The sequence below is a fragment of the Nymphalis io genome, chromosome 19 (genome assembly GCF_905147045.1).
Source record: "Nymphalis io chromosome 19, ilAglIoxx1.1, whole genome shotgun sequence".
Classification (NCBI taxonomy): Eukaryota; Metazoa; Arthropoda; class Insecta; order Lepidoptera; family Nymphalidae; genus Nymphalis; species Nymphalis io.
This window is the reverse complement of record NC_065906.1, coordinates 5118254-5131651: the sequence shown is the minus strand read 5'-3', so window position 1 is coordinate 5131651 and position 13398 is coordinate 5118254. Positions and strand designations below refer to the sequence as shown.

Genomic DNA, 13398 nt, shown 5'->3' with positions numbered 1-13398 from the left:
TTAAGAGCAATAAATCTTGTAGATAGAATATTGAGTATCTGTTGCAGTATTTTAATTAAAAAAAATATAATAAAGCATAATAAGTGTACATTTTAACTCCTATTAATTACCAAATTTAGAGATTTATTCGAATTACAATAGTAAATTTATTTCAATTTAATTTGTATAAATTAATGGAAAACTTAAAAAAGTTTTTTTTATTAAATACATAATAAAATATCTTTAAATATATAAAGATAATTATAGTTTTTTTTAGTTGGATGTTTCGTTTATAATTTATGCAAATTATTTTGAAATGGACTACGTAAGCCACTTTCATTGCTGTTAACAGTGATTGCATTACAAAGAAAACTTCGACATACATACTTTTATATCGAGTGTGGTATAACAAAGGGACATAATATATTTATTTTCCATTGTTACACTTCTCTTTGTTATCTAAGGACTAGAGATGGATACATGAACCCATTAAACTAGCAATATGACAATAACCATTTGTTATATGAATAGCTTAGGAGTCATAATATAGCCTAAGTGAAGCCGAAATTCTTTCAAGTTATAGTATTTCGTCAAACATAATGATATTCAAAGCATTCAAGCAAGCAAAGCATTTGTTTTGTTATCACTGAAGTATTAGTGGAATTAATTTGTGCAAAAAACATCTTAGTGATCATTCTAGAATAAATATCAAATATTAGTGATGTCATAATAATATAATGTTACCTCTTAACCCTGAGGTCATATTGCCTGCTCTTATAGAGTAATGTAAATAAATGTTGCTGTAAATATTTAACGAACGCGTTCTAGATATAGCCTACAATAATTGTTCAAAGAATGGGACCGGTTATTCTTTGAATATTATTTTGTTATTAAAAGTCTTAGATAATACAATGACATTTTAACATTTGATTCATTGTATAGAAAATGTTTAAATCATTAATTTATATTATTTATATATATTTTGTGTTTCTTTATTAATTAAATAAATAAATAAAATTCTAAAAAGAAATAAATTGTTAAAAATTACAGTTAATTTCAATTTTTTTTTTCCAAAATTGTTTTAGATTTAAAAAAAAATTCTGTTTAATTGTTTTTATCAAATGAATGATTTACCGGACATATAATAATCTAATATTTTCATGCTTTTGTGATTCAATTGATTGATAAAATAAAATAGATAGTTGTATACGTACATATATATGAAGACAAAGGCAGTTTATATTCATAATATGCAATTAAAAGCTGCCTTCTGCTTTAAAATTCTGTAACACAATTATATAAATTACTATCGGTAAGACTTTTAACTTAAAATATAAATATGTTAGAATTGTATGTAAGTACAATATATAAATAAGTGATTTTAAGATATATATTATATATTTTATTTGTTTAAAATAAGCGGCTAAACATTGACCAATGTTACTTAATTTCATTTGTATATAATTATTATGTATACCTTAATCCAATGGCAGGAGTAAACAAACAAACTTTATATTTATTGACACAATCAATATTATTTCTTAATAGCAATAATATAGCAAATATATAATGCACAATAATCAGTTCTTGAATATTATATCTTTATTCATAAGACACTGTTCCTCTTACATCTCTAGGTATATAAATTTATTTCATTTCCCAAGTCCCGATAACAACTTTGCCATGCCAAAATGCTCTTTTTTTCACGAATCCAAAATCACTACCACAGATTATATTATTATTATTATTATTATAGATCTTGACCAATGATGACATGTTTAGTCCTCCTGCTATTGAAATATAGTATGGCTTACTTTAATTATGCACAATCTAAATAGTAACTACCACATTAGCACAGGTTGCCACCAACTTTAAGGCCGTTGTTTCAAGTAGAATTTAGATAAATTCCATGTTTTAATTTAATGTTCTTTGTTTGACGTGATATAAAACGAAGTGAACGCCAAAAAGTTATGAATAAACTTTCATTTCATTTTTAATCTATATCGTTTCTTATCACAAAATATTTTTCATCATTAGCTTCCTCAGTATATATAGTTTTTTGTTAGATAAAGTAAATTTGAGAATGAAAAAAGGGTAATTAATCTGGGTAAATATTTTAACAATACCTTTATTTATGGTTGGTTTTAGGTATGATCTCTTATCTTTAATATATTATTTGCATTTTAAGATATCGAGATGTATTTATTGATTTTAGAAGCAACCATTATGAAGTGCAAATATTGTAACGGTGCCTCGATTATTATTTACGGTGTCTTAACTATTGACAGAGAAATTTTCGTATTAGAAATAATTAATTTAACAAAAAATTCAGTCAGTCAGATGCGAACATAAAAAATACACTTTTAAAATTGGGTGTTTGTCCAAAGATCATTTATAAAACGATGCTTGCAGAATGAATTGTTTGTCACCTGAATGGTTTAAGTTTTTTGTAAAGGGATTATTTTGTCATCGTTTTCGTCAAACATGATTATTATCAAAAGCCAAGAAAACTCAGTCGCTTGAGTGAGTGGGACGAAATAAGTACCGTCTGAACCTTGCGCTACGAAACTATGTGAACCCAAGTTGTTTTAAGTCTTGAGGGGCATAGTTACAATATTTGCATTAAAATCACTTAGATTATTGTAGTTTATATTATTTTCACATTATGTCCTTTTACGATTCCTAAAGACATTTTTTCTTTACATTTAATTGTCATGAAAGAATTCATTGAGAATTTATTTTTAATTTGACACCTTCAAATAAAATTCAAAGATGATTCTATCATATCTATATAGACTGTACAACTGTTATGTAATTCATGATGTATGTAAGTAGGTAAAGATAAAAAGATAAGCGATTTGAAGGGAATAAAAATTAAATCCAAACTGTGTTTTTATTTATACGTTTTTATTTAGGTTTTATTACACTTGGCTTTAACATGTCATGTAAGGATGCTGGCAATGGCCTATTTTGGAACCAAGGATGCCTCAACGCCTGAAAAGACACTATATAAATAAGATATATATTCATTTTTTTTTATAAAATAGGCAGGTGGACGGACCACCTGATGGTAAGTGATCACCAACGCCATCGCTTACATCGCCAATGCGCCACCAACCTTGGGAATTAAGATGTTATGTCTCTTGTGCCTGTAATAACACTGGCTCACTCACTCTTCAAACCGGAACACAACAATACCAAATACTACTGTTTTGCGGCAGAATATCTTATAGGTGGGTGGTACCTACCACTAGACGAGCTTGCACAAAGCCTACCACCAGGAAAATTGCATAATATGACACTAAAAATAATTTTGACCCTTACAAGATATGCACTGGGGAATAGCTAGAAGTTGTACATAATTTTATAACAATAATGTTTACCTATAACAATTGTATCACTAAATAAAATAAACTGTAGCATCAATAATTAACTTAACTTTTGCTTTATTTGTGTTTATATTTCAACGGTGTAAATTTGGCGATGAAGGAAAATACCGTGAGGATACCTGCACGTGTCAAATGAGATCCTGACACCGGTAAGTCCACCAACTCTCACAAGAGCCACGTGGTAAAATACTACCTTAATTAAAAATAAGTTTTGCCCAGCTACCGAACATTTATGATCTGTTTTTGTTTAATAACTTATTTAAAGTTAAAATAAGGGTACAAACCTCTTTGGCTGAAATCCTCTTTTGAGCGTCATAAAGTATAAACGATTTAATTAGATGTACAGCGTCAGAGTCAACTCCCGGTAAGAGATCATTCCATGACATTGGTAATGATTCTGGGAATGTTATTTTGTGGTAATCGGGAAGTTCTGAGTGCCTCGGCCACGTTTCTTCAGTAGGTGTGCCCAAGCGCTGCAATACTATTGCCAATTGCTCAATATCGGATTCACCCTGAAATAATCTTTATAAATGGCGACCTTTTAAATCATATGAGAATAAATTCGAAAGTACCTACTGCAAATAGTGGCTGTTTTGTTATTATTTCAGCAATAATACACCCCACAGACCATAAGTCGACTTTTTCGCTGTAATATCTTGCGCCGTATAGTAATTCCGGTGCACGGTACCATCTGAAACGTTTGTTAAATACTGAAGAATTTTAATAGTTAAATGTAATAATCGTAATTTATTTTTAAATACCGGGTAGCAACTTGGTGAGAATAAGGTCGACCGCCATCAGGCCAGTATAAACGCGCAAGACCCAAGTCTGCTATTTTTAGTATTCCTTCGTGATTGATGAGGAGATTAGCCGGTTTTAAATCCTTAAAATATAAAATTAGTTTCGTAATAAATTTAGAATTTAGGTGATAAATTACACACCAAATATATATGACGTCAAAGTGCTGTGAAAAAACTAGAGTAAGAATGATCGCCGAAGATGTCACATTCGTTGTTTTTTCAAGTTTCTCATCTTCAATATACGGTTTCAACTTGACTCACCTGAGAACTGTGGACGTGTTTTTTGATACTGTGACTAAAGAAAATTTCTATAAAAACTAGGTATTTTTTTAAATGGTAAATTACTTTTTTTCTATAATACATTTTATTGTTTTAGTTCAATTACATAAAAAGAAATATTGGATGAAAGCTTTGGATAATGCTTCTCACAGTGATTGCTTGGTTGCTTGGTCCTAATTTAGATGAAATATTTCTTTTTACGAGCGTTAACGTCACTTTTTTGTGTTGGTTAAAGCTGATAACTGAATTGCATATTTCAAGCTAAGTTCTGATAAGGAATGAAACAATCTGGAATAAAAAATAATCAAATTTTACCCTATGCATTATATAATGCGCGTGCATATAACGTGTTCCTTTCAGCAGCATTTGGGCGTAAGTTTTCACTCGTGGCAAGGTCAATTCTGCCTGGTTGTGATGAAGCATCTCCCACAATCCATAGCACATATACTCCAAAACTAACACTAGGCTCATACCACGAGGAAACATGTCATACATCTTTATTACCTGAACAAACAATTTAAAATTGTGACTGGTAAGAACAACCAAATAACTTAAGTCTTAACCTCTATGGTATAGTGGTCGCCTAATTATGTGATCGTCGTAGTATCGATCTCGGCCCCTTGGACTATTGACATCTAACTGTAGGGGGATATAAAATTATTTGTATTTTATTAAAATAGACGTTGCTCAGACTGCTTAACAATCATAATTGCAAAAAAGTGAATAGCCAACCCTAAGATTGACAGTAACAGCCTGTGAATGTCCCACTGCTGGGCTAAGGCCTCCTCTCCCTTTTTGAGGAGAAGGTTTAGAGCTTATTCCACCACGCTGCTCCAATGCGGGTTGGTGGAACCAACGATTAATTGTAATGGTCAGTGTAATGGTCAGCATAGTTGTCTTCCTACGATTGACAATGAGGTAAGTATTTTCAAGTGTACATTTATACATTTACCAATAAACACATTTAAAGCTTTTAAAGAGTATTATTAACTAGGTATGTACTGTAAAATATTATTTGTTGATTTATATGAAGGATACATAATTTATTTGCATTTGTATGATTATTATCGACTGAGTTTTTTATCGGTTATTTTCGCAGAATCTACATAATGACGTCTAAAATTCCTTGTGTTGTTTTGAGCCTAGTTTGATAAAATACCCATGTTTTGGTATTGATATCTCAAGTAAAATTACTAACATATTTGCACCGCAGTAGCTGTAGAGCTTTGATTTCTCGTAATACATTAACGGGTATTCCATCATCTATGTTTTTTATGAGAATTTTCTTTAGAGCGACAACACGGCCTGTTGGCAGGTGACGCGCTTTGAACACGAGACCATGTGCACCTTCACCAATTCGACCGATGACTGAGTAATTTGTTACGTCACTATTCATCGTAATTATAACTCATCGTTTTTTGTAAAAAATATACAAAATATTTGCCTGATATATTAATGACACTTTACAGAGGCTTGTTGCGGAAATCCGTTACCCATAGCAACTGGCTAAGGGTAACAGACAACGATAACGAGAACAAAATCGTTCAAATTTACAATATGGACAGGTTATTCCTACCTTTTGACTTTTTTCCCCGGAAAAGGAGAAGTATACCGGGCAATAACTAAACTGTAGGTAGTCATAATATGAAGAACGAAGTTATACACGCAAAATCTCGTGGTCTCCAACTTTTGTTCAATAATTAATAGTCTATATTTTAGCTGCCTATTCCGATTTCAAAAATATAAATTACATTGGTTGCAACATATAAACATACTACCTATGACATATGTACATAATGTCTATGTCTATCCCAAAATTATAAATTATCATGATGCGTCGTTAAGATATTATTATCTAAAGTTAAAATTACGAAATATGTTGCATAACATTTTTATTTTTCATTATTGAAATAAAATTTTTATGACCTTGTAATAATGTTTCTCTCGACACTAATTGCTCTTTTTGCTTTAGACATAAGATTTATATTTCAGTAAAAGGCAAAACCCATAGCCCGCACCTTACCTATTTTTCGCTAAATATTTGTACAGCTGCTTCATGTTTACTAATTTAAACAATAAATTTTACAAGTAGTTTCTTTAAAACTTTTCTTCAGTAGTGGCCAGATACATTCAGTGTGCGATAAAAATGGTGTTGCATAAAATAGCAATTGTATTTCTATTATTATATTTTTGGCAAATGGCAGAAAGTGCATCCATTCTAGCGCTGTTCTCATCTCTGTCTTTTTCTGACCACATTGTTTTTAGAGGATATATATCACTTTTAGCGCAGAAAGGTCACTCGATTGTAGTAATGACACCTTACCCTGGCCACTTCTCATATCCAGACATAGAAAAGATCGTCGAGTTAAATGTCGGAGAAGAATCTGCGCCCTATTGGGAAGAATATAGGAATCTAATGATAGATACTGATGATTATTATCCGAGAATGAGAGAAATTAATGACCATTATATTAAAGTGGCAGTTGCGCAACTTAAATCGAAGCCCATGACGGCATTGTTTATCAATCCAAATGTTAAGTTCGATCTGGTTATTACGGAAGCTGACGTGCCGGTCTTGTATGCAGTTGCGGATAAGTATCAAGTTCCTCACATTGCTATAACACCTTCAAGTGGTAAGATACATCAATACGAATCAAAAGGATCGCCCATTCATCCGATATTATATCCTGATGTGAACAGTCTGAATTATAGAAATTTAAGTCGGTGGCAGAAAATTGTGGAAATAAATCGCCATTTCCAAACCAGAAATGAGTATTATTACAATTACCTTCCACGTTGCGAAGTTGCCGCGCGAAGGATATTCGGACTTACAAAAAGTTTACAGGACATCGAATACGATATAGATTTATTATTTGTAGCTGCTAATCCTTTATTAATTGGCAATAGACCAAGCCCGCCCGCGATAACATATGTCGATCGTTTGCATATTAGACCTGGTTTTCAGCTACCAGAGGTAGGTTTTTGTTTCTTTTTTTATATCTTTCTAGATGTAACATTATTTATTTAATTAGCAGTGTTTTTTAGGAACTTAGAAGAATATTAGATTCTGCCTCAAAAGGAGTTATATACTTTAGTCTTGGAGCAATTCAGGAACCAGAACATCTATCAGTAAATGTATTGCAGACTTTAGTCGATGCTTTCAGGGAATTGCCATTTTTAGTATTGTGGAAGATTAGTAATACTACTGTGGTAGATATACCTAAAAATGTAATTGCCCACGCGTGGTTTCCACAACAGGAAGTATTAGGTAACTATTTATTTAAATTAAATATAAAGATGTTTAGATATTATCTTAGTTTAATGTTATATTATTAATATTAATATTCTAGCCCATCCAAATGTCAAAGCGTTTATTACACATGGCGGCGCAAGGTCATTGGAAGAAGCCCTATTCTATGAAGTTCCAATAATTGGACTTCCAATAGTGAGATCCAGAAAAGTTTTTATCGGAGAGATTATTCGATATGGAGCTGGGGAGATCTTAGACCCATATTATTTAGAAAAAGAAAATTTAATGGAAATAATCACATCAGTTGCTACTGATGACAAGTAAGTTTATTTCATAAAAAAGTCATTTAGGCCGTCAAAAATTTCTACTTAAATTTGTTTGATTACCGCTTTTTTACAGGTACAAAAAATCAATGTCGAAATTGAAGAATATGGTTGTGGATCCAATCATATCAGGTCCTGAAAATGCGGTGTGGTATACAGAATTCCTTTTGCGTCATGGGAGCACTAAACATTTGAGAAATCCAGCCGTTGGACTTAGTATCTTTAAATATTATATGTTGGATATGATTGGCATTTTATTATTTATATCTATAACGTTGCTTACAGCATCGTTTTATATTGTACGCTATGTTTTGAAACGTATACGTAAGCGCATTCTTCAAAGGTTCGTTGAGTCAAGTAAGTTCAAGGCCTTGTAAAAGATCAAAATAATATATATTTTTTATGTTGAATTAAATAAATATTGAAAGTAAAGATAAATTTTATTTTCTTTCCTTACTTTTTATCAAATATCTATTCAGATTTTATTATCTAACACCTATTATATTAGAGAACACTTTACATGTCTATAAAAATGCGTAAAATACTGAAAATTTATGAAAAACAAATAATAATCGGAAATGCTTACAAAAATGCTTAACGTTAAACAAAAATCTATAAGTTATATGATGTCATACATCTTGATTGGTACATAAGTTTTTAAAATAATTTATTGATCTTGTGCATATGTATTTTTGAAGGTAAAGCGAAACTTTCACAATTATTTTTATTAGTGCAGTTTTAGTTCTATTTTTATTAGTCTTACGAATGATGTTGCTATTGATTCTTTGAAAAACTTCTAATTAAAAAGAGTTTTTGTATAATAATAAATAAAAATGTTTCTAGTAGTCTTAAATTATGTAAAATAAAGTAACAAGCCGTAATACCGTATGAGTATCATAATCATAATTACTATATCTCGTGTTGTATTCGCCCTAAATATCTAATTGACACCTGTGCGAAAAATATTCGGAATTAACGTATAACATCTGTGACAAAATTGTATCATTTAATTTAAATATGATGCCAAGTTGCCAACACATTCAACGTCTTGTAGATATGGAATTTCTTTTGACATTAGTTTACTCACCATTTATTAAATATTAAATTAAATTTATTGTAAGAAATACATTAAAATTATAATTTTGTTTATATATTAATTATAATATTGTGTTAGATATCTATTGTAGTATTACATAGTTTCTACTCATCATCATTAAACACTTCAGAATTTGAAACCAAATGATCTCATATCATATGTGTCATCTCTTTTATACGTGACTGATGAATGTTTAGCTCAAATAGCGTAGATACACGCCAGAAAAGGAAAAAAAAATGATGCTTGCACGCTAACACCAATAAATTTGTTTCTCTGTCTACGCCAATAAATCAATAACCATGATAGATTAAACAAAATATATTTGAGTACAAATCTACAAACGTTCAAGGAGTTATAAAAATGACGTTTACAATGAGTTTCATATTTGACGTTTGACTAAAATTTTCAATACAAATGTCTGAAAATACTATAATATATTTTCATTTACTGTTTACAAACATGAAATAAAATATATATTTGGAAATTAGATATAATTAATTCCACGTATTTATTAGAAAATTTACAAAAATGTCAATAGTAAAAACTTGTCCGGGCTTGTATTGTGGTCGAACAGAACTAGAGGATGGCTCATGGAGCGATTGTGGTGCCTGCCCCAGAGGCTTCCGTACTAACGCCACCAGCTACTGTGTAGAATGTTCTGATGAACCTACACTTTACGATTGGCAGTACCTTGGTTTTATGGTTCTTCTACCTTTGGTTTTACACTGGTTTTTTATTGATATGGTTGCTGCTGGAAATCGGTAAGAAAAACAAAAAAAGTAATTTAATTAATTTTTTTGAAAATTATAAAAGATTTTATAAATAAATTCATCGAAATATAATAAAGGAACTCCTGAAATTAAAACACTAAAAAGATAAATTTAACATATTTATAGAATGAGTATTGAATTCATCAATAACAACAATCAATAAATTTAAAATTGCAGTAAATCTGCAATAGTCGCACAACATGTTTGTGCTTTCATTGAAGTAGCATCAGGGACACTAGCGGCATTGTTAGCCTTGCCACCGACCGGCTCCATAGATTTACATGTCTGCACACCTAAAGCCCTTTCTGATTGGTACACATTACTTCATAACCCGCAACCCGACTACAAGGAAACTCTGCACTGTACACAGGAGGCCGTGTACCCATTGTAAGTTTTAGTTTTTTTACAAAAATCTTTAAAAAAATACTAGAGTATTGGATGCAAATAACTTATGTTAATGTGAAATGTTCATGATATATGGATATATTTTTATTATTAGATAGATATTTATTAAAATGACTACTAAATAAAATTTAATGTAAGGGTTCATAATATTATTAATAATAATCTGATTTCCTAAATTATTTATCATAATCAGCATGACAGGGAAAAACTGGTTCTCATTTTCTTGGAGCAGATGAATCTTAAGCATTTTGTTAACTAAAATATTTAAGTCCCTTGATACATAACTGATTTAAGTGAAACCAGATTAACTATCAATACAATTAATGCACATTTTTAAAAGTTGTAAGAGTACATTTGTAAATGTAAAGGCAAATTATATTGTATAAAATCTATTTATTTTCATAAAATATTTAGTATACAGGAAACAAAATTAGTATGGCCTATTCCAATCGAAGAAGGAGCAATGATAATAAAACAGATTTACTTATTCCAGTTATTTACTAATACCTCTGCTATGTTATGCACTACTAACAGTTCTTGATGAATATATCTTTATGTATTATACAACAATTTTACCACCGTAATTTATAATAAATATCATAGATATTGTGTCAATTTGATTTCAAAGTCTTTTTTCTTTAATCCTATTTCATACATTATTCCGAGGTGCATATAAAAACGTAAAGTTTTATGTATTTTCAGATATACAATAATATTACTGATATATGCATTTAGTCTTTTAATGACAGTTACACTGCGACCGTTTCTGCTAGTATGGCATAAAGCAATACCAGGAAAGAAGGCTATATATTGTGCCCTGTATTTTTACCCCATACTTGTTTTGACACACACTGTTGCTGCAGGACTAATATGTAAGTAAAATTAATATATGACAATCAAGGGAAAATATATATATTTTTTGATTTGGGTAAGAGGGCACCAAGGATATCTATTGTGTAAGCAATGAAACAGTTTAGAAAAAAAAGTTTGTCATTCAAAAATAAAAAAATTAACTACATCAGAAATTTATAAACTGTACATTATTTTGTTTTAAGTAAATTATTTATATTTTCAAGCTTTGATAAAATGTGTAATAAGTTAAATTTAATTTCAGATTGTGCTTTTCCGTACATAATAATCATTATATCTATGATGACGTCAGCATCACATTTCTCAATCAAAATAGATCAGTCTGCACCAGAATTGTTAATGTCTTCAGTCACAAATGGCAGGAATTTAATCATACTTCTAGGACATTGGCTCGTTCATGCATATGGTATTATATCTCTCACTGGTTTTAAGGAATTATGGTACTTGACCCTCGTACCGGCTCCTGCGCTTTTTTATATTCTAACTGCACAATTTACTGATCCAATGAAGATTCACAACGATTGACTAGCTAGTAGAGTCTCCCGGGAGAAGTTGGTTTTGATATGACATAATGAAGATGCAAGACGGGATTTGGACGATATTGCTTTTGAAAATTTAGAGAAGTATATGAATGGATACTAAACTCTAGGATTCAGAAGATTACCCGTTTTGCAACAGACTATTAATTATGCTGTGAAGTGATTGTAAAAAGAAGCAGAGTTTTTTTTTTAAATTGCCACACACTAATGAACTAAAGAAATAATGACTTTAAATTTCACATATAATGTTGTGTGGCAAAAAGAACCAGCTCAGTACAGCTGAGCTCTGTATAAACAATACAGATAACTGCATAATTATAAATTAATTAAAAATAAATAAAATGAATATTAAAGTTAAAGTAAAGTGAAGTAACAACTTGTTAATGTTTCAATGCTGGGCTTATCGTTTTGAGGAAAAGGTTTAAAGTTTATTTCATCACTGAGCATGAGATGAAACCATTGAGCCATTTTGGTTTCCATTGTAAATAGTTATTGACAATTGCAATACTTATGACATAATCGAAATATGTATGTAAATAGTATCCATTTAAAGTTAACTTACTTTAAAGCAAGTAATATTTGATAAAGATTGTTTATGTAAATAAGTCAAGATTACAGTTGTAACGTGTTTTTTTTAATCCTGATGTCCAAAAGAAAGAGCAAAGATTAGTTAATGCACCTATGTATATAGTTCATATAACCATTGGCATTTAAATATATGATAAAATATATAGCAGTAATTAGTGTAAGTTTAGTCCCTGTACATGTATGACTATTCAATGTTATAAAACCTTCATGCATGAATACATATATGACCGGTAATTGGTCACTTTTTTTTATTGGAAATAAGTAGGCAGATCACCTCATTGTAAATTTACCATCCCTTACATCTTCAATATACCACAGGTTGGTGTTACATCTTAGTTCCAAAGGTTTTTGGATCTTACTTAGCTGTAGAATATTTAAAAAAGTACCCGACCATGGCAAGTTATTTAAAACGCAAGCATCAAGATTCTAAAATGCTATAATTTAAGGTTAGTTAAAAAAAAACAAGTTTGTATTTTTCTACAGAAGTCAAGTCAGAATCACATCAATAAAGATGATTGATGTAGTGCTAGCTTCCAGTTTATATGTATTATCTATGGCTAGCTTACTAATTGTCAAGTTTAATTGTCATTCGACATTAAAAAAACTGCGAGCTCAACTCAAAATAATTAGGAGCTTGTGGTATTTATATTACGGTAAGTTTAAATAAATTGACAAGCAAACATAAACGAAACAACGGAATGCCATGTAGTTAAGAATATAAAATAATTTGTAGGAGTTTACCGTCAGCAGATAAATAAAAAAAACAAATACGTATTATATTTTATAGTAGCTACTAAATATTAAACGTAATTATTGGGTATAATTTCTTTGTATAGAGCGTTTTTCTGCAATAGATTCTCTTAAAAGTCCGCACTTTTTCAGCTATAAAATATATAATCGGAATTGTGAGGCTATTGAAAAGAGAAATAAACCCATTTACATGTAGGTAGAAGAGAGAAATAAGAAAAAAAGAAAATGTAAACATGTATATTACATAAAAATGTAAAATTTATAGCATGTTAATTTTTTTTTTGTTAATGTTATGTATTTTTTTAAGTGAAATTCAACTGATATGCAGTTCAATAATTAATAATATATAGTTATAACAAA

The 13398-nt window shown here is 30.2% G+C and overlaps 3 protein-coding genes across 4 annotated transcripts; 2 read left to right on the top strand and 1 right to left on the bottom strand.

Annotated features, from left to right (window-relative positions):
• Positions 1–2867: 2867 nt before the first annotated feature.
• Positions 2868–5905, bottom strand: LOC126775810 (cyclin-dependent kinase 20). Of its 2 annotated transcripts, none has more exons than XM_050497912.1 (6): positions 5646–5905; positions 4763–4951; positions 4130–4251; positions 3945–4059; positions 3653–3880; positions 2868–2973 (listed from the first exon to the last, which is right to left on the bottom strand). In XM_050497912.1, the coding sequence occupies exons 1-6, from the start codon at positions 5841–5843 to the stop codon at positions 2887–2889; spliced, it is 939 nt and encodes a 312-aa protein (XP_050353869.1). In that variant the 5' UTR covers positions 5844–5905; the 3' UTR covers positions 2868–2886. The 2 variants fall into 2 exon arrangements, with proteins under 2 accessions (XP_050353869.1, XP_050353870.1); XM_050497913.1 differs by having other exon boundaries at positions 3653–3841.
• Positions 5906–6593: 688 nt separating this feature from the next.
• Positions 6594–8397, top strand: LOC126775796 (UDP-glucosyltransferase 2-like). The gene is made up of 4 exons (XM_050497888.1): positions 6594–7421; positions 7493–7715; positions 7798–8017; positions 8097–8397. Exons 1-4 carry the CDS (start codon positions 6594–6596, stop codon positions 8395–8397), a joined length of 1572 nt encoding a protein of 523 aa, XP_050353845.1.
• Positions 8398–9285: 888 nt separating this feature from the next.
• On the top strand, positions 9286–12522 carry LOC126775812 (JNK1/MAPK8-associated membrane protein). The gene is made up of 4 exons (XM_050497915.1): positions 9286–9877; positions 10064–10273; positions 10994–11163; positions 11406–12522. The coding sequence occupies exons 1-4, from the start codon at positions 9645–9647 to the stop codon at positions 11684–11686; spliced, it is 894 nt and encodes a 297-aa protein (XP_050353872.1). The 5' UTR covers positions 9286–9644; the 3' UTR covers positions 11687–12522.
• The last annotated feature ends 876 nt before the right edge of the window (positions 12523–13398 follow it).

Bases quoted from the DNA above. Each gene is read 5' to 3' on its own strand.
- LOC126775810 (XM_050497912.1), bottom strand. From the start codon at position 5,843: ATGAATAGTGACGTAACAAATTACTCAGTCATCGGTCGAATTGGTGAA. The intron at 4,060-4,129 runs GTATTTAAAAAT...CAAACGTTTCAG, and splicing joins TCTCACCAAGTTGCTACCCG to ATGGTACCGTGCACCGGAAT. The intron at 3,881-3,944 runs GTAGGTACTTTC...AGATTATTTCAG, and splicing joins CAAAACAGCCACTATTTGCA to GGTGAATCCGATATTGAGCA.
- LOC126775796 (XM_050497888.1), top strand. From the start codon at position 6,594: ATGGTGTTGCATAAAATAGCAATTGTATTTCTATTATTATATTTTTGG. The intron at 7,422-7,492 runs GTAGGTTTTTGT...AGTGTTTTTTAG, and splicing joins CTGGTTTTCAGCTACCAGAG to GAACTTAGAAGAATATTAGA. The intron at 7,716-7,797 runs GTAACTATTTAT...TTAATATTCTAG, and splicing joins TCCACAACAGGAAGTATTAG to CCCATCCAAATGTCAAAGCG.
- LOC126775812 (XM_050497915.1), top strand. From the start codon at position 9,645: ATGTCAATAGTAAAAACTTGTCCGGGCTTGTATTGTGGTCGAACAGAA. The intron at 10,274-10,993 runs GTAAGTTTTAGT...ATGTATTTTCAG, and splicing joins CAGGAGGCCGTGTACCCATT to ATATACAATAATATTACTGA. The intron at 11,164-11,405 runs GTAAGTAAAATT...ATTTAATTTCAG, and splicing joins TGTTGCTGCAGGACTAATAT to ATTGTGCTTTTCCGTACATA.